We start from the raw sequence: 20,851 nt of genomic DNA, 5'->3' as shown, positions 1-20,851 counted from the left end.
GAACTAAAGCCTAACCAAAATCCGTTTTCACAAACATTTTTAGCTAACAACCTCACACCAAACACTGTTACATTTTTACCTGTCCCCTCCTCCTCAGGTCCCTCCTCCTCCTCCAGTCCCAGCTTGCTGACTAAGAGCCTCTCTCTGGAGCCGTCCTGCTCACCGTGCGGTCACCTGGGGGCGCTGGATGCCGACTCTTCGCAGCAGCCGAGCTCTGACCCGGGGCCCAGCTCCTCCACATCAGGTCCCGCCTCCTTGGAGGGAGGGGCGGAGCTAGCAGAACGCCGTGGCTCTGCGAATGGGCTTCTGCTGGTGAACGATACGGGGCCGCCGGAGCTGCCAGCTACCACAATTACACCACCGAGCAAGAGCAGGCCGCCGCTGCCTGGACCCAAACCTCAGGGTAAGAATTTGATTCACTTTTTTTTTTAACACATCCATGAGGTCATCACTCACCTGTAATTCCGCCCACAGTGCCACCGAAACCCCCCACCTCCAGCAGCAGACAGGGGTTACCAGGCCGCGCCCCCGAGCACCAGAAAAGCCCCTCCCACCTACACCCCCCTGCAAACCCCTCCCAGCGGACCCTCGGGCAGGCCGACCTCCACCTATTCGTGCAGACGGCACCGCCTCCCCCACCTGTGTCCTGTCACTCATCGAGAAGTTTGAGCGGTGAGTTCTGATTGGTTAAGGAGGAGTGATGTCATTATATGAGGCTTTTCTGTTTGTTTATTGTTTGTTTGTTTACAGGGAACAGATCATTGTGGTTCCTGACATCACCGGTGGGGCGCTGTGTCCCCGCCTCTCCGACCCCCCCTCCTCCCTGTCGTCCTCCCGTCCTTCATCACCAGCATCATCACTGGCCCCGCCCCTCCCTGAAGAGGAGCCGTCGTGTGAGCTCACGAGCCACGACGACATCACACAGGGGGATGAGGGTGGGCCTGAGGGTGAGGATGAGGGGGGAGTGGGTGATCTACCTGATGAGGAAGATGACAATAATGACGATGACGGTGATGATGATGAAGACGATGATGATGAAGAGCTGGCGGCTGCGTGCCGGGACGATCACCATCAGAAGCGTCTGTCCATGGAGTCGGGTTACAGCCCCTCAGAGAAACATGTAGAGGATGATGTTGTTGCCGTGGAAATGAGGGAGCAGCAGCTGCAGCCGGCACTGCTCGACCAATCAGAGTTGCCCTCCGAGCGTCTGTCCCTCCCCTCCTCGCAGACGGACGGCAAGCTGGCCAATCGAGACAGCGGCATCGACAGCATCAGCTCTCCATCGCACAGCGAGGAGCTCTGCTTCGCGGGTGTGGATGATGGGGGTGTGGCCTATCAGTGCAGCCCCGCCCTTTTGCCCAGACTCTCCAGCTCATCCTCGTATGCTGGGGAGGGAGGTGAGGGGGAGGGCGAAGAGGGGGAGTCGAGGGCAGGTGCGAGGCGGAGGAGGGAGTTTTCAGAGGAGGGAGACAGCGACCTGGAGGAGGAGGAGGCGGAGCTAACTCTGGTGCTGGCCCCTCCCAAGACAGACCGACAGGACTCTGCTGAGGTGAGGATTCAGGTGGTCTAACCAGGTTTCCTCAGGCTGATGTTTGTGAGCCGTTACACAGAATAAACACCTCGACTTTTCATGGAAATAACTGTTCCACCAATAGGAATCTTGGACAACATGTGGGAGTTTAGAAAGGTCGATGGGGGTCAATAAATACACAGAGGAGATTGATCTGGAAAACACGGGGCTATGTTTCAGGTTCATGTGCAGGCCCGCGTCCTCATACAGATGTTTTACATGATCAATGCAGCTGCAGACTTCAAACACTGTATTGTGTTGAATACCTGTATTTAGACTCTTTATTAAAGTAATATTACAGGATCAAAATATAATATAAATATAATAACTACAATATAAGTGTTAATATAATACATATAAACACACAGGAAAATATAACATAATAAATTATATTATTATAATAAGTATTTCTAATGCATTCAATTCTGGTTATGATCTCACTTACTTACACTACTAAAAACCCACCAATGGGCGGTTTTTGCCACACCTGCATTAGTTTAGTTACAGTTGAGAATATATTTAAATACAAGAACAAATTTAATTACTAACAGTGTGAACCATTAGAAGCGCAATAGGAAGGTTTAACATAAGAACAGACGGAGTGACAGCAGCCCTGTCCTGTATGTGGTTCGGCTCATCACCAAATGTTTATGGTAACTATTTTATATCTGTTACCACAACAACCCCCAGCCAATCGCGGCAGATAGCCGCCCCTCCCTGAGCCTGGTTCTGGTTTTTCCTTTCCACTGTCGCCAAACTGGTTGCTGATTGGGGGTCGTCTGATTGTTGAGTTTCTCTGTAATACTGTAGGTTCCCTTACATTACACTATTAAGCGCCTTGAGGTGACTGTTGTTGTGATTTGGTGTTACATAAATAAAATTGTAATGAATTGTTATTGGTAAGCAGTGATCTATAAACCATAAGCCTAAGTGGCTGAATTAGTGCTAAATATGTTAAAAATGATTTTGAGCAGTGTTTACAACTGAATGGAAATCAAAGGCAGTCACACAGTTTCTATATGCAAATATACAGAAAAAGAAACAGTACTTTTATTTGAAGTAAATATTTGTTGAGTAGTATTTAGAGCATTACAGTCATAGTAATGCTACCGTCATTATTGTATGATGCCATCCATAATAATTCAACATCATTATTATATCTATGTCCTAAACCTAGCTATATAGTTTAATGTTATAATAATGATAATAACAATAATGCGAATGAAGAGTAAAACTCTCTCTGACGTGAACTTGGGTCTCCGTCCAGCCTGATTTGGGCGTTTTTGCCTTTAAAAGAGGAAAATATTTACTGTGCACTCACTCGTTTAACTGTCTCTGTGTCCAGTTGTCTGTCCAGCAGAGGGTCTTCAATATCGCCAATGAGCTGCTGCACACAGAGATTGCCTACGTCTCAAAGCTCCACCTGCTGGACCAGGTGAGTCGAGAGGGGTCTCCTCAGCCTGTGAGCCAATAGGAAGAGGAGCTGCCCTCCATACTAGGCTTAGACTGCGAGCTTACCTAGCTGTCAGTCGCTCGCAGGTCCTCTCCTCCTGGTAGAATCAGTTTGTCTGTTAGCCGACTTTCACATCACTGAGCTGTCACTGTTGCCATGGAAACCCCACAGTATTCCCACTGCAGGCTTGGCGGGTGTGAACTTTTTCCTGTTGTGAGAAATATCAGCCCGACTGAAGCCATCTCCTCCCACAGGTTTTCTGTGCCAGACTCCTGGAGGAGGCTCGGTCTCGCTCCTCCTTCCCCTGTGATGTCGTTCTGGGGATCTTCTCCAACATCTGCTCCATCTACTGTTTCCACCAGCAGTTCCTGCTGCCGGCGCTGCAGAAACGCATGGAGGAGTGGTGAGCCTCCATCTCCTCTTCCTCTTCCCTTGCTCCTCCTCAGGAGCTCCTCTCACTCCTCCCTCTCTATTTCCCACAGGGACTTAAACCCGCGGATCGGTGACATCTTACAGAAGCTGGCCCCCTTCCTGAAGATGTACGGCGAGTATGTGAAGAACTTTGACCGAGCCATGGAGCTGGTGAACATCTGGATGGAGAGATCGACTCAGTTCAAGACCATCGTCCAGGAGATACAGGTGCATAATCCAAATCTTTACAGGACATAAATGGTCTGCTGCTGACGGCTCTGCACCAGATACCACAGGGACCTTCAGAGGTCTGCAGCCTCCAGGCTGCTCAGGGCGTCCTGTTTTGGCTCGTTAGTTTAAGATCATCACACGTTGTTGTGTACAAATGTGTGCTTGATGTTTCTGTGCAGAGGGAGGAGCGCTGTGGGAACCTGACTCTGCAGCACCACATGTTGGAGCCGGTTCAGAGGATTCCTCGCTATGAGCTGCTGCTCAAAGATTACCTCCACAGGCTGCCAGAGGACGCCCCGGACTACAGGGACGCCCAGAGTATGAAAACAAACACACAAAAACACGACTACCTTCAGTTCTCTAGCCCAGCGTTCCTGAATAGTGTCAACCGTGCATTATAAATATAATCTAGACAAAAATATATTGTATTTTTTTACTATTATTATTGCCTATTATTCTGTTATATATTGAAGTCCTTAACCTGTAGCAACAGAAATTCTCTGATAGAAACGAGATAAAAAGGATAACTGAATTCATGAGTAGGAAAAATGAACCACTTTAATATGTGGAGGAAATCACAGCTACCCAGCAGCAGGATGCAGCGCCTCAACAAAAGTGTAAAAAAAAAAAAAAAGAAAAGCAATTGTCAGCAGCTCTCTGACTGAGTGCATCATCTGCTGGGGAATTTGGTTAATGTGGTGCAAAACAAGCTAAACAGACACTTCAGGAAGCCTGATATAACTGATGTGATGGAGCTTCCTGCAAAGCCCAAACCAACAAGACGATACAATCAAAAGAACTGACAACATGCCAGACGGCGTATCTGATTACAGTCGTGTCTTTAAACGTCAGCTTTGTTTTTGAGCACAAAATATTTTAAAAACACTGGTTTAGGCTAAAAATGAGAGCTTGGACATGCATGATGCCTCTAAGACCTTGTTCCAGGGTCTGGTCTTAGCTGGAGAAAGCACTTTGCTGTTTAATGAAATGTTCTTTGATTATAAAACAGAGACACTTGTGTGCGATCAAATGTGTTTAAAAACCCTAAAGAACAGGCCAGTGAAACGCAAAAGGCCCAGTTAGATTAGATTTGGCTGTTTGCACATGCAGCGTCGTCCTCTCAGACATTATTAGATCCCAAGAGGAAGTCCCGTTCTGAGCGCTTCCACTGTGCGCTCTGAGATTTCACCGTGAATCTCAGACATGTTCAGAGGCTTCTGTTTCAAACTAAGAGCGAAGGATCGTCGGTGCTGATAAGAGCTGCATGTTTGGCTGTGACTGATCAGTTTTCAGTTGAAATTTCCAGTTTCCTGAAGGCAGGAGTGAGACTGAAAGTGTGCTCGTCTTTTTTTCTTTCATGATTTATGGTGGTTTTAAGAACGTAACGTCCTGAGGTGTCTGAGGATCTGAACGTGGTGCTGTCATGCCGATTCAGAGCAGAATGAAAACACAGGAACTTTTTGGCTATAAAATAAAACCTTCGGGTAGAAGGATCGCTGTTTCGACACACTGTAGGACTTCAAATGAAAGCTCTAAAAGAGCTGCTGTGCTGAAAACAGGCCAGAGTTGTACCAGAGCGTGAACCCGAATTTGAGATCAGGCAAATATGAATCAAGTAAAGCTTTTGAATGTTTTTGATCACACTTCAAATAGTTTATGTAATCATTCTGATACACTATTTTGCCAAAAGTATTCACTTACCCATCCAAATCATTGAATCCAGGTGTTCCAATCACTTCCAGGACCACAGGTGTATAAAATCAAGCACCCAGGCATGCAGACTCAGTCTGCAAACATTTGTGAAAGAACGACTCGCTCTGAGCTCACTGAACTCCAGCGTGGTACCTTGATAGGATGCTACCTGTGCAACAAGTCCAGTCCAGTCCACTAGTGCACAAAGCAAGGTCCATAAAGAAATGGGCGAGAGAGTTTGGTGTAGAAGAACTTGACTGGCCTGCACAGCGTCCTGACCTCAACCCAACAGGACACCTCTGGGAGGAATTAGAGCAGAGACTGTGAGCCAGGTCTTCTCGTCCAGCATTAGTATCTGACCTCACAAATGCTCTTCTGGAAGAACGATTAAAAATGCCAATAAACACCCCTTAACCTTCCTAAAGCATTCCCAGAAGAGTTGAAGCTCTTATAACTACAAGGGGTGGGACAACATCATGTTAAACTCTATGGAATAATAATGGGACGCTACTTGAGTTTGTGTGTGTGAAGGCAGACAAGCAAGTATTTTTGGCAATATAGTGTAACTGCAGACTTTAGTTTGGGTTCATCAGCTCTTATTCTATGGAGCAAACTTTGGGCTTCAGGGAGCGCTGCTGCACAGAGAAGCTAGAAGTCAGAATATTTGGTAGCCTCGCCCTCATTGGTTCCTGGGTCTCTGTGTGTCTGAGCTGCAGGCTCATGTAACCGTCCTCTCTCTCCTGCAGAGTCTCTGGAGCTGATCGCCACAGCAGCCGAACACTCCAACGCTGCCATCAGGAAGATGGTAAGATACTCTCACACGTTCGACACCCGGAGCTGTGAGCCATAATCACCCCCGTCTGCCGCAGTTCACACCACATCACTCAGATAAATGTGGCCCGGGATAGATTAAAGCTCAACTTTTACTTCATCTTTAATTAAACTCTCCTGATTACGCTCATTAACTGCCTGAAGCTCCGGGTAAACACGACTGCTGCTTCAAAGGTTGGTTTATAATTCAGTTTTGAATCTGCCTGAAGAACACCGGGTACCCAGGTGGGTTTGCAGAGGTCTTTCACCGATGGCGTGATTAGCATGGTTAATGTAAACAAGAGCACGAGAAGCAGAAATGTGGATTCATGGAGTTCAGGCTGGTTTTTGCTGTAATGACTCAGAGGTCTGAGCCTCTCCACCTCCTCTCAGCGGGATGTTTGCCGTCGTCTCTAATCAGCTGTGACTGATTAAAGGAAAGCCGCTGCTGCTGATGTGAGCCGGTTTCACTCAGCTGACAGCTTTTTGGAGATTTGTGCAGGAGGCAGTGAGAAAACGCAGCATAATCAGACAAGGACGTGTGAGTGGCATTAAACAAGCTTTAGAGGGAAGCTAATACTAAGAATACACTACAGCCGCTCATGGCATCCATTTAGACAGAGCTTAACTTCGGGACACTGGTCCAGACCCGATCACAGTTACCATGCTGGCATTTTTTATATACTGCATTTCCTCCAACTTAGAAACGTGAGATGGACAGCTCAGGTGGAGGGGTTTGGACACAAAGTCAGAGGCAAAGCTCAGATGGTTTGGACATGTGCAGAGGAGGGAGGGTGGACATGTTGCTGAAGATGGAGCTGCCAGGCAGGAGGAAACGAGGAAGACCACAGAGAAGATGGATAGAGTTGATCTGCTGTGGTGACCCCTAAAGGGAGCAGCTGAAAGAAGAAGAAGAGGAAGAAGAAGAAGAAGAGGGCTGCAGTTCCTTCAACCATTTTGCTGTGATTTGCCAGACTTCAGCTGTTTCCTTTCAGCCAAACATCAAATATTTTTAGTGTTTTCCATCAGGCAGTGATAGCAGATTGCTCCAGACCAGTACGTATTTGTAGTATGTGCCCTCTCTGCGCTTTAACCCTGTAAAGCCTGAACCATGAAATAAGATGTAACATTTTTGCTACATCTGGCTTTTGTTTTGCAGTTTGATACTCACAGTTTGTTCATCTGAAAAAAAGACATATAAGGAGTTAGGGTTTAAAGAAAATCACACCGATGATGTAGATGTCTCAAAAACTCATGTGTCACTTGGTGTTTTAGGGTTAAAATTTAAGCGCTCCATTGGAACCCTGATCTGTAGAGTCACCTCAGAGGGGATCCGGGCTTCCTGTAGAGAAACTCCATTCAGGATGTTAGGTCTCCCAGCTGACGACTTACTGGGAACGCTAGAATGTAGATCGCAAACTTTTCCTTCAGGCTCCACAGCTGTCCTAGTAATCTCACAGTTTGCCTTTTGTATTTTATATCTAATATTTAGGTTTCCAGTGAACTTAAAATGCCCTAAAACCATCATGTAGCATCGGCAGGAACATTAACCGCTAAGTGATTCTTTTATGTCTCTGCCAGGAGCGAATGAGGAAGCTGTTGAAGGTGTACGAGTTGTTGGGAGGAGAAGAAGACATTGTTAACCCAACTAACGAGCTCATTAAAGAGGGACACATCCTTAAGCTGTCCAATAAGAACGGGACCACGCAGGACAGATACCTCATACTGGTACTTCACTGTCTGTGTCTCCTTCTCAGTGCTTTACAGAGTTCATACAGTCATAGTAACAGTAATAAGCAACACCTGCCTCTCTCTGCAGTTCAATGACAGGTTACTGTATTGCGTCCCGAAGCTGCGTCTGATTGGTCAGAAGTACAGCGTCCGGGCCCGAATCGATGTGGACGGCATGGAGGTGAGATCTCCGGCTTTTCTCACTGAAGACACTGTTGGACTCAGGGTGTTTTTGCATTCAGCATAGAAACACCTGATGTGGACAGTATGATGTTTAATCGCCAAATAAAGTCATATTAATGTGATCTACAGACTAATAATAACTAGAAGAGCACTCGTTCAGTGTCCGAGCTTCATAAAGTTGGCCTGGTGGGGTTTTGTGTTATCTTGCAGAGACACAGACGCAGGGTATTAAAACATGCATCCACCTCAGCTTTAACCGTTGAATAGAACTAACAATAATAAAGCTCTAAGAGAAAATTAGACATCATTGGAAAAACAAATGCATATAAAAAGCCGCAGGTTGTGTCTGCAGCTCCTGTACCAATAACAAAAGCTGTTAAAGATCAGAGAGGATAAAGATGAGCGTGCTCAGTATTAGCCTGAATATTTTTAACAAACTAACAGTGAATTTCCCGCCTGCGTCCTCAGCTGAAGGAGACGAGCAGCGTCGCTGTGGCCAGGACGTTCCTGGTGTCGGGAAAACAGAGATCCCTGGAGCTGCAGGCCAGGTACAAACACCTGCAGGAGGACTCGCTGTAATCAGAATCTGTCTCCCAGGACAAAAACACTGATTTTCTGTTTCATCTTGGCTTTGCAGGACGGAGGAGGAGAAGAAAGACTGGATCCAGGTAAGTGGTGCTGATGCAGCGGGCGTAGATGATTCGATACCAGCACGTTAGAAACTGTGAAGGAACGTTCGGCTGCAGACCTGATGGGCTCGTGGTTTGCTTTCGGTCAGCAGTGGCGAGTACTGTGAAGCAGGCACAGAGTTTTGGCGTTAAAGCCTCTAGGACAGCGTTGTCAAACATAAGGCCTGGGGGCCAAAATCGGCCTGGCAAAAGACTCCAATCCGGCCCACCAGACATCTTTGGAAAATACAAAAGAGGACTTAATTTTTTAATGGATTTTACAGCTTGTCCAACTCACGATGATGTCTCCCACACCAAAGTTCTAAAGTATCAGATAAACTATATTATATATGATATAATTACAGGATAGTCTCGGTAACAAACTACCTGAACTTTTCTGTAATTTTCATTATATTTCATTACAGCAGCATTTATTTATTATGCAAAAAAACTGAGACTGAGGCTGAAATCACACTTAAATTTGTTACATTGAGATATTACAGATAAACTGACAGGAAGAGGATTTTCATCATTCTGGCCCAAAGCGAGCTGTGGCCCGCTGCTTTAGGACAAATTTCAAATTGACTGATAGTAATGAAGGATTTTCTGCTTCATATGTATATTTTTCTAATGAAATTCACCCTTTACTTTGTTTACATTCAGGCCATCCAGGCAACCATCCAGAGGCACGAGCAGACCATGGAGAGTTTCCGACACTTGAACTGTTCACTCCGAGATGATGACTCCACGCCGCCTCACTCTCCGGTAACACAAACACTCAGCGACAAAATTGACCCCCTGACATGAAGAGCGGAGTTCTTGAACTCCCAGAAATCATTCAGTTGTGACTCATATTCTCCCTTCTCTGCTTCTCAGAGCTGTGCTGAGCTGGGGAAACGAGCTCCGACTCCCATCAGAGAGAAGGAAGTGACTCTGTGCATGAAGTGTCAGGAGCCATTCAACTCCATTACCAAGAGGCGCCACCACTGCAAAGCCTGTGGACACGTACGTTCTTCATCCATAACATCTGTCTGCAACACCTACAGACACTGCACCAGCTGATGTTTGCAGCGTCTGCAACGCCAGACGACGTGTGATGTGTTACAAAGCTCTCCACATTCAGACTGTTCCCAACACCAGCCCACATCTGTAGTGTCTGTGACATGTGCAGCATCCACAACACCTCGGCACACGTGTCACATCCACAATATCTCCAAACATCAGTAGTATATTCAGTACCAGCCAACATTTGAAGTATCTGTACTACCTGCTGCTCACATCTATCATACCCAGCATATCAGTATATGTCATACATGAGCTGATGTGAACATCTGTCGTAGGCCAACACCTGGATATTTGTAGCATCTACAACACGTGTCTGCCAGACATTTGTGGCACAACAACATTTTCAGACTTTTAAACAGCGTTGTCATAGTTACCAATTGTCTGTCGGTCTGTGTCGACTCCAGGTGGTTTGTGGGAAATGCTCGGAGTTTCGCGCTCGCCTGTCTTACGACAACAACCGAACCAACCGTGTTTGCATCGACTGCTACGCCACGCTTGTGGGCGTGTCGCCGTCTCCCGTTGGGCTGACCAGCAGCAGTCACAGAAGACGCTCCATCCTGGAGGTGAGTGTGACAACGCTCTGACGTCACCCGGCGTCGAGTGTTGCAGACAGCTGATTCTCTTCTCATCCATCTCTCGTTGCTATAGAAACAGGCCTCGTTGGCAGCAGAGAACAGTGTGATTTGTAGTTTTCTGCATCACATGGAGAAAGGAGGAGGGCGGGGCTGGCAGAAAGCCTGGTTTGTCATCCCCGAGAACGAGCCGCTGGTGCTCTACATCTACGGAGCTCCACAGGTACGCTATAAATTTACATTCATGTAAAATATATAAGATATATAAGGCGCGTTCCTGTTAATCCAATTGAACAGGAACTGGCTGCAGTTCATACAGGAATCCAGTAGAGGTCGCTGCATCCCTGGATGGGAATGAAGATACAGTTAGATTTTTTAGCTGCACCTCCTTTCACCTCTGTTCTTTTCTTGTGAGCGCTCCCTACAAAACAGGAAATCCTGGGAGTTCTGGATTGTATTAGAAGCTCTCTGGTGGTATTGACAATCTGCAACCCTGCTAGTGCCCCCTGCAGGCTTCTTTATTGATTACAGCCACAATATTAGCAAACACTGTCCTGCTGGAACATCAGCACCTCGTCCTATGGTGCCTTCTGTATGGAAGCCTGTTCCTGCCACTGAGAAAAACATTTTTTGCCATCTGTAAGTCAGAATTTCAAGTTATTTCTCAGAAGTCTGAGTTAAAGTTTGGAGGTAATATCGCAGAATTTTGATTTATGGATGATTTATTTTCGGTGATCACAGAGGAAGCTTTGAAAAGGAAAATCACACTAAAGGTTCCTCCACTTTGTGTGACTCTGGTCAGGGAATGACTCTTTGTATACATTATCAACCAATCAGAACACGGCAGACAGAAAATGATGATTGTGATGGAAGCTTCCAGTTTCTGTTCTGACTGCTCTGGTCTTTGACGTTGGGTTGAAATGGAATAACACCCTCAATGAACTCTATTTATTCTTTTTCCCACAGGATGTGAAGGCGCAGCGCAGCGTGCCTCTGATTGGCTTTGAGGTCTCTCTGCCCGAGTCATGTGACCGCCTGGAGCGACGCCACGCCTTCAAGATCTCCCAGAGCCACCTGACCCTCTACTTCAGCGCCGACGGGGAAGAGCTGCAGCGGCGATGGATGGACATCCTGTCCAGGGCTGGGAGGGGGGAGGAGCTTCAATTCCACCGACCAATCGTGGAGAGTCTTGAAGAGGAGGGGGAGGAGTTTGCAGCTGTGGCAGAGGAAGAGAACACGTGATTCTGTTGGACAAGGAATGATGGTGATGATGAAGATGGGGGCCTTTAAATGAGGATCAGTTGGAAACCAGAAAACAAAACAAACTGTTGTAGCTAAAATATCTGACACACACACACACACACACACACACACACACACACACACACACTCTGCTCTTTCTGTGTATTTAAAGTTGCGTGGTTCGTCTGCATGATTCCTCCCGGCTGTCCACACGAGTTGGCGTCTCTCTCTCTCTCTCTCTCACTCTTTCTCTCTGTCTCACTTCACCTTTTTCTAACCAGTGTTGAAGCGGTGTAGTGGGTGGAGCCTCTTCTGACAGTTGTCTCTCCTTTGAACAACAACATCACACTCATTCTAGCGTCCTGCGTCACCATGTTCTTGATTTCAGCACTCCCACGAGCCTCAGCTTCATCTGGAGTTATGACATCACCGTCACGTCCTGTTTGAAATATTTCGTCCACAAAGACCCGAAAGTGAAACGATGAGAGCTGTAAGGAGCACGTGCGCCACTCATTCGCTGGTTTTTAAGTCATTATAGTAACAATTCAACATGTTTCTTCCTGCTGTCGGGCAGATAAACCAGAAGACGCCACATCTTGTTTGTGGCCACTTTTTGATACTTCACAGAATAAATAAATATTCAGTATAAAAACGATCCGCACATGAATTGATAAGGACAAGAGTTACTACTTGCAGCTGCTGCAAACCCCGAAGCTCTCTGATTGGACGTTTCCTGGACTCGATCAACAATAAAGCACATCGAACCGACCCCACTGCAAGTCCTCTGCCGCCCACTCTTTAAGTTCATGTAACCGGATGTCTGGTGAGAGTCTCTCGTTGGTCTGCAACAGGTTTGGAGCAAAAAAAGTCACATTTCCTCTACAAGTAATCAGAGGTGTTACTTCCAGGGACTCATGTTGAGAAAGTTCACTCTGCGTGGGATAAAATCCTCGTTTAGATTTGATTCCTCTGGTGGAAAAGCAGGTAGAAGAACTGAGCTCCTCAGCAGGCGTCACAGGAAACGTTCCTGCAATTGAAACGACTTTTAAATAATAAGTGTGATGTGTCTGAGTCAAACAGCAAAAACAACGTTTCAGAACCACTTTAGTCTTCTCCTGATTTCATCTCCCGGCTGGATTAATCCTCTATGAGCTCCTGAGCATCCACAGAACATGCAGAATGTGCTCCTGCATAAAGCAGAGGAAGAACCCACAAACTGCAAGTAAAAAAAATCCATATGAAGATTCAAAACACAGTTATTATCTTGTATAAACACAAATATCTGACAAAACAGAGAAAATGTGAGGAGCGAGTAATCCGAGCATCCTTAAACCCCCAGTTATAGTCAGATGAAAGGTGATTGGTTGTGGAAGTGTGATTCAGGTCCTGATTGAGAACAACAGGCTCCAAAATTCAGACGTCTGAATCCCAAATGTAAGGTGAGGAGTCAACACGGATGTGAATAAGCAGCAGGTTTCCTCACTGCGTTAAAAAAAGAAGCTGAGCGGTGCTAAAAAAGGTCGATGGTGGGAACAGCAGATTTTAAAAACACAAAGGAAGAAGTGGACCGATGTTTCCTTCATCAATGCACTTAAAAGACTTTTGGATTTTTACCGCCAATTTACCCCAGTGAAGAAATTCTGGCTTTTCAACCAATTGGAGGAAAGCAGCATTTCCTCAGCAGCAGCCTCTGCTGTTGAGGTTTTTGCTGAAGCTCCTCTGCCCTCTGCTGGTAAAGTCAGGAACTGCAGTTTAAAAAAATAAATCACTGATCCTGTTCCTCACAGACCTGCAGAAAGTATGCTCAGCATTTGAAGGTTTTATTTTAACTTCTCAGTCTGAGATATTTTTTCATGTATTTATTTCCTGCAGAGATCGATGTTTGTTTCTCAGAGTTCAAACAGTTTCTTCAGTCCGACTAAAAAAAAAAAAAAAAATCAGACAAACTGGAAGTTTCTTTTAATGTATTTATTTATGCTTAACAACTGAGATGTGTTATTAACTGGTCAGAGTCTTCTGCACGATAATAATATTATTATTAATAATGAGTTAAATGTTGATGATTGATTTTCAGATTTTTCTTTGAAATCAGGATTTTCTGCTCTTGATTTTCAAAGGTTGGTATGAAACGACTTTGTAGCCCGTGATTTTGACCAAAAAACTCTCTGATGCAGAGAGTTTCAGATACAGTCTCAGTTAAAATGACTAAAAATACACATTTGACTTCATATGTTCTGATTTTGACATAATGTCTTAAATTTAATAGACAGTTCTGTTAATGTTTCATTATTTAATCTGATTGAGGTACAAATGTCAACATTTTAATGTAACGCTTTGCATTCAGGAAAAAAAAGCCTTTCAAGGAGATTTTTGTGTAAATATGATTCAGATTTTGTAATTATTAGGTATGTAAGTCATGTGGTCCTGTTAAACTACAACCTCCAAAATACTTTTCTTTTGTGAATGCAAAATGTCAAACATATAATTTGGAAGAAGAAAATGTTTATGCAGAGCTGAAAGGATTTATTTTGAATATCTAGCTGCTCCCAGTGTCTGATTTTTGTGTTTTTTTTTAACGGCAGTAAAATGAATATTTTGGAGTTTTAGATTGTTGATTCAGACATTTGAAGACTTGGACTCTGAGAAACTTACATTTTTTGACTTTTATTGACCAGAAGATTTATACGATATAAAAAGTATTAATGGAAATAATCGTCCAATAAAAGGACTCTTACGATGATGTTTTTTGGATGTATAAAGTTTGGATGTTTTTAAGGACAGAGTCTCTAACAGGAACTGGACCGGACTGCGGACCTTCACGTCTCTCTGGGTCTGACCCACTCGGTCTTTCGTTTCCTGAAATGAATCCAGCGATTAGATGGAGCCGATCTGAACAGAAATCAAAAGAAAAACTAAAGACTTTTGTTGTTTTTCTTTTTTTGACTTGCAGTGGTTCAGTATTTCTCTCTCTGTCTCTATAAACACATTTTGGACAAAGTGTTTTGATAGTGGAAAAAAAAAAGCAGATATTATGAATATTATTATTGTTACACTATGATGAACTGAAAAGACTTGTTGTTGGATATTTCTGTGTTTATGAGTCTGGATTGTGTTGATGTTTGCTTGATGCAAGTTGATGCAAGAAGAAAACAAAGCAAAGATTTTGTAAATATATAATTTATTCTCCCGTGACCCTGTCAGGTCATGTGACTGTGTAAAGGTTAAAAGGTTAACGCTTGCTGTTCCTCTGCACAGCCAGAGCCACGCAGACAGTTCGAGGACTGACGGGGTGAAGGTTAAAGGAACAACCTGACGTTTCAGTGACGTCTGTAGCTGTGAGATCGAACACTGGAAGCAGGGGGAACCTGTTAGCATAGAAAGGAAAAGAAAATACTGCCCGGCCAAAAAGAAACGTCACACACTTTTATGGTTTTTTGGACCGCCTTTTTGCATTGGCACAACAAATTTATTTCCATCCAGAGTTGTAGTCATTTATTGACACCAAGGTCTTTGATGATTGAAGATTTGAATCCCTGTCTTAAAGAGTCTCAGAGGGGTTATGGTCTGGACTCTGTGGTGGCCAATCTGATTTGAACCTGATGCATCCTGGCAAATCCAATCATTCACGTGGTCAGCTGACCCGTTCTAGGTCACGTAACATTGCTGAACCATGACCTGACCATCTGAAGAAACCCCAGATCATAGTCGTCATAACCTTTGTCCAGTGGTCCAGAGTCTGATCTTTATACTCCCTAACAAATCAAAGCCCTTCTTTTCAATTAGCTTCACCAATAATTGCTTTTCTTAAGGAGACACAGATGTTTTGTCCCAATCCCTGCGTGAGGAAATTGATTTTTTTACAAGTTCACCAAACGTTGAAATGACAGCCGATCACACTCATTCAAGACGTTTATCAGACCACATATCTTCTTTGAAGATGATGGTTCAACACTTTCTGGATAATTCTTAAACCAGTTCTATGATTTTCAGTAATCTCTTTTGCTTGAAGCGATAATTTGACCTTCTAGTAAGAAAGCAACATGTTTTCCATGACCCAGGATACGTCTTCTGACAGTTTTTAAAAAATAAGAAGCTACTCATATTAATCACTGCACTAATTATCCAGTGGATGGCTCTTGCCTATTTGCTTATTGAACTCTAGGTAGTGACTTTTTTTTGGTTTGGCAGTGGATAAACTGTTATAAAATAGCTGGTAGAGAGGAGTGTAATATGTCGATGTGGTGGTTATCTTTGAACGGAGTTTAAAAGGCGGCGCTTTTCCAGGACAGCTTTCTAAAGTTTTCTGTCAGAGTTGATCAAAATTCTGCTCAAGATGGTGGAAGTTGTAAAATTAGACAGGAAGAAATACAAGTGAAGAAAGTTAAAAGAAGTTGAAGAGTAATTGCAACAGGCTGCATGCTACTGCTTTGCCTCGTTAACAGACTGTTAATCAGTTATTGGTGGTCGCTGATAAAGCTAAAATACCAAAGATGTGCTTGTTCCTGCTCCTTTCTTTCCTTTTCTGCTGGACCGTCACAGTTTAAAGGCCAAGCTACTCATCAAAACTCAGTCAAAATCATGAAACTTGTGTTAGTTATCAAGGTGACACGCAGCTGCTTTCTCTTAATGTAAAATGCTAATGAATAGGTTGGAAAAGCTAAGCTAACAGTTCCCCTTTGCTTCCACAGTTTGTGCTAAGCTACATGCTAACCAGAGTGGAATCTTTGGGAAGCGTTTCGTGATTCTGCATTACACAAACATTCCTCTCAGAATGTGGAAGTCTTCTTTAGCTTCTACCTCACCGCCTCGCTATCTGGTGCTCAGTCTGCACGTGGCTCTGGTTGCTACAGTGTGTTTTTTAGCGTGTTTTTGGCATGTAAAGCAGTGATAATGGAAGGAAATGGCCAGTAACTCAGCCTTATATAGCTCCCATCGTCATCAACTGTTTTGATGTGGTGAAAAACGTGTGGTCAATGCTTAAGTTGCTTCTTTTTGTTTGAGTTTTATTGAATCTTTTCTGTTGCCAGAGATCATTGCAGACTGGATTAAACTGTTCCTGACTGGTTCTGACGACAGTATATAAAGATGGACGTAGCCACCATGAAGTTAGCCATTGGTTTGTGTGGAATAGATACTGGATAATTAATGCTGAATAGCAAATTAAAATACTACAATTTCACTTAAAAAACAAGTGATAATACGTATCAGATAATTTTATTATATGAAAATTGTCAATTTGGTTCACGCATTGGACTTGAATTTGTTGGCTGTAACATCTCTGTAGAGATTCTTCTGCCAATCAAAGTAGGGACGCCTCTAATACTGACAACTTAAGTATAACTAAGTAAGTTCACCCCACTACAGTTTTTAAGGTTTAAATTAGCCACAGAGACCAAACCCATGTTGTGGACCAGGGTGTAAACATGTTTGTTTCTGCTGTACAGTCAGACATTTTAACACGGGAGTCTATGGAGACTCACTGTTGTAGGCTGCCTCAAGTGGCCAGTTGAGGAACTGCAGTTTAAAAACAATTCTGCCTGGGTGCTTGCTGCTTAGTTTTAACTATTTAAATAAAGTTTTTAAAGCAGTTTAAAGAAATATTTGCATCCAGTTTTGACAGATTAGAGCCAAAAACTTGTGAACAATAAAAAAAAAAAAATCAGTCAAAAAGTTTGGGCGGTCACGATAATCCCGCCTCAGCCCCTGACGCGGTTTGTGGTTTCAGAGCAGTGAAATGCCGGTGCTGGTCTAGGATCAGTTATTCTGTCCAGAAGTCGAATCTTTGACTGTCCAAAGAAGAAAAACTGGCTTCTGTGTAAAAACTCCTCTAGTTCTGATTTTTGCCTTACAGCTTCTGAACTCTTCTTTGTGCCAATTCAGATGGATGTCAGTATTTAGCCTTTCAGTCTGCAGCTTTATATTTATTTGTTATTTTATTCCAAAGGTGTTATTACTGCTTTTATTGCTCTTTTTATTATTATTATTAATTTTTTTGTTTTCTTTGGGGCCGTTCTGATGTGATCACAGGGGCGTTCGTGCTGTGGACTGTTCATGGCTGCCGTTCCCACACCTCTAGTGTAACAGCAGCACAGTCGTGTATTCTTCTCCTTCATGTTGTACTTAGAAGTATATTGTTATTATTGATTGAGTATTGGTTGATTGATTGATTGCAGGTTATCGGTTAGTGGCCGGCCACTGCCTTCCATACTGTCGATGTCTGTTTCCCATCATGCCCCCTCTGTAAGAAGATAAAATGACAAGTGTTATAAATAAAATAAAAGTATAAAAACAGATGTGAAATGTCTGTCTGGATTTTCATGGGTTGTTACAAATACTGCTGACATATTCGAAAAACTTTATTGAAATGTTGTACAAGCTGAAGCAACAGCAAAAACAACAGCGCCATCCAGTGATGACAGAGAGAAATACAGTGTAGGGAGTTAAAAGGAATAAAAATTGAGTTGTAAATGTTACAAAGTTTATTAAGATGAATTATATACATATTAATTGTTATATTAATAAAAGGTCAGCTCATAAAAGTGCTTAATTAAGCCAGAACAGTCACAGGCACAAACATCCTCCACTGCAACCACTGAACATCCAAGGTATGGACATCGAGGCTGTGGACAGCTACAGGTACCTTGGTGTTCATCTGAACAACAAACTGGACTGGACTCATAACTCAGACGCCCTCTACAGGAAAGGGCAGAGCAGGCTGTACCTGCTGCAGAGACTCAGGTCGTTTGGAGTGGAGGGCCCACTCCTGAAGGCCTTCTATGACTCTGTGGTGGCCTCAGCCATCTTTTATGGTGTGGTCTGCTGGGGGGGCAGCATCTCTGCTGGGGACAGGAAGAGACTGAACAGGCTGATCCGAAGGGCCAGCTCTGTTCTAGGATGCCCTCTGGACCCAGTGGAGGTGGTGAGTGACAGGAGAATGGTGGCTAAGCTGTCATCCCTGTTGGACAACATCTCCCACCCCATGCATGAGACTCTGACAGCACTGAGCAGCTCCTTCAGTGGGAGACTGCGGCACCCACGGTGTGGGACGGAGAGATTTCGCAGGTCTTTCCTCCCCACTGCTGTCAGACTCTACAATAAAGACTTTAACTGATCAAACACACACATCCACACATGTGCAATAAGACTGCTATACGTGCAATTCTTCTTCTGACGAAGTTGTTTTTGTATTTTCCTACTCAGTTGTATATAGTATTTGTATTTGTATTTTATTCTATTGTATATATTATTCTATTCTATTTTATTCTATTGTATATATTATTCTATTCTATTTTATTCTATTGTATATATTATTCTATTCTATTTTATTCTATTGTATATAGTATTTTATTTTATTTTATTGTATTTTATTGCATTCCAGTGTTTTCTAATTTCTGCTACATAACTTTGCACTTTTGCTGTAACAAAACAAATTTCCCACCTGTGGGACTAATAAAGGCCATCTTATCTTATCTTATTAGCTGTAGAAATTAAATGTACACTAACCGAATGCGTCATTAGGTTCACCTGCTCAGCTCCTTGTTAACAAAATATTTAATCAGCCAATCATGTGACAGCAACTTAATTCATTTAGACATGTAGACATGGTCAAGATGACCAGATCAGAATGAAGAAACAAGGTGAGTTAAGTGATGTTAGATGTGGCATTGTTCTGAGCATCTCTGGGTGGGATTTTCCCACACAACCATCTCTTCACAGATAATGGTCTAAAAAATAGAAAATAGTGGCAGTTCTTGTGTAAAAATGTTCAGGTCAGAGGAGAATAACCAGACTGTTTTGATCTCATAGGAACACAAATAACAGCTTGTTACAACCGAGGTTTGCAGAAGTGCATCTCTGATTGCACAGTATCTTAAACCTTGAAGCAGAAGGACTACAGCAGCAGAAGACCGCACCACTCCAGCCAGATAACAGCAGGAAACTGAGGCTGCCATTAAAACAGGCCCACCAAAACTGGATAATAGAAACACTGGAAAAATTGCTCCGATGAGTCTCGATTTCTTCTGTGGTAGGGTCAGAATTTGGTCCAAACAACGTGAAAGCATGGATTCAACCTATCCTGTGTAATAGCTTACAATGGGGTGAAGATATTTTCCTCGACACTCGATGGGCCCCTTATCAACTGGGCATCTGCTGACAAATAGCCACTGCATGATGCAATCACGTCACTGCGGAAATCAGACATTTTAAAATTAAAAAAAATTATATAATGACAAAAAGCAAAAGTCAAGTCTTCAAAACGTCATAAAATCAGGATAGAAAATCCTATTTGATGAAAAATTCCAGACAAACTTAAAAATTGTGCATTTTAAAAAAAATATATTCTTTTAATAAGAATAATGTGCTTCTATTATTCAATTACAGACTGACTTCAAACTAGAAAACAAATCTCAGATCAATACTAATGATTAGATGTAGCAGGACAGCGATGACGCAGTAACAGTATCTGTGATTGCATGTCTAGAAACAAGATGACCTCCAGCAGCAGAGAGCATATCTGGACTTCTCGTCATTTATTAATTTGTGGGTCTAATTTACTTGCATAGCTATGTTTAAGATGAACTGTAGTCTCTTTTTAAAGAGACTGTAAATGTTTTTCTTACGTCATCATACGCTGATGTAACATTTAGTCATCATTTAATCTTAACTTTCTCCGCCTGGCCTCTTCGCGTCGTTCTGGCCTTCTGATTGGACACTGTCCTGCCACTCTGAGCTCGGCTGATAAGACGTGCTAGGCTAACGTCACCCGGGGGAGTTCCTCCCTCCCCCCTGCTCCCTCCCCACTACCACTTCCCGTAACAGTTGCGATAAAAACAAACAAAATGGCGGCTGCTCCTCTGTTCTGTAAGCGCCGAGCTTCAGCGGCAGCCGCTGATTGGTAAGGCAGCAAGCAAAGAAGCAGTTCTATTGGCTGGCGGTTAGCAGGGGAGCAGCTTATTGGTCAGCGGTAGATCAGTCCAGCCGCTCAGACCCGCCCATGCAAACATAGAAATACAACGAGTAGAAAATACATGAACCCGTTTTAAAAATGTTTTTTTTTTTTAAATATTATTTTATCAGAATGTATTGCTTTGTAATATTTATCAATATTATTTTTACTGCAAATTTTTAAATATTTTTTGTTGGTTTGTTTATTATTTTGGTTGTTTGGTTGTTTGGTTGTTTTCTACGGAAGCGTAGAGCTGCCACTCAGGCAAAAGAAAAA

The 20,851-nt window shown here is 43.5% G+C and overlaps 1 protein-coding gene and 1 long non-coding RNA gene across 2 annotated transcripts; one reads left to right on the top strand and one right to left on the bottom strand.

Annotated features, from left to right (window-relative positions):
- Positions 1–1,087: 1,087 nt before the first annotated feature.
- On the top strand, positions 1,088–17,287 carry fgd1 (FYVE, RhoGEF and PH domain containing 1). The gene is made up of 15 exons (XM_019349569.2): positions 1,088–1,549; positions 2,916–3,005; positions 3,278–3,426; positions 3,506–3,662; positions 3,845–3,983; positions 6,104–6,162; positions 7,749–7,895; positions 7,987–8,079; positions 8,550–8,629; positions 8,719–8,749; positions 9,413–9,514; positions 9,626–9,754; positions 10,219–10,377; positions 10,463–10,609; positions 11,353–17,287. Exons 1-15 carry the CDS (start codon positions 1,088–1,090, stop codon positions 11,626–11,628), a joined length of 2,220 nt encoding a protein of 739 aa, XP_019205114.2. The 3' UTR covers positions 11,629–17,287.
- A 188-nt stretch (positions 17,288–17,475) lies between these two features.
- LOC102075549 (uncharacterized) lies at positions 17,476–20,652 on the bottom strand. The gene is made up of 3 exons (XR_267596.4): positions 20,250–20,652; positions 19,722–19,814; positions 17,476–17,866 (listed from the first exon to the last, which is right to left on the bottom strand). It is a non-coding gene; the product is annotated as an uncharacterized LOC102075549 (long non-coding RNA).
- Between the last annotated feature and the right edge of the window lie 199 nt (positions 20,653–20,851).

Source organism: Oreochromis niloticus, linkage group LG20 (genome assembly GCF_001858045.2).
Source record: "Oreochromis niloticus isolate F11D_XX linkage group LG20, O_niloticus_UMD_NMBU, whole genome shotgun sequence".
Classification (NCBI taxonomy): domain Eukaryota; kingdom Metazoa; phylum Chordata; class Actinopteri; order Cichliformes; family Cichlidae; genus Oreochromis; species Oreochromis niloticus.
This window is presented reverse-complemented; position numbering and strand designations above follow the sequence as displayed.

Excerpts from the sequence above, each read along its gene's own strand:
- fgd1 (XM_019349569.2), top strand. The coding sequence starts at position 1,088 with ATGGAGTCGGGTTACAGCCCCTCAGAGAAACATGTAGAGGATGATGTT. Across the intron at positions 1,550-2,915 it reads ACCGACAGGACTCTGCTGAG|TTGTCTGTCCAGCAGAGGGT; the intron begins GTGAGGATTCAG and ends CTCTGTGTCCAG. Across the intron at positions 9,755-10,218 it reads ACTGCAAAGCCTGTGGACAC|GTGGTTTGTGGGAAATGCTC; the intron begins GTACGTTCTTCA and ends TGTCGACTCCAG.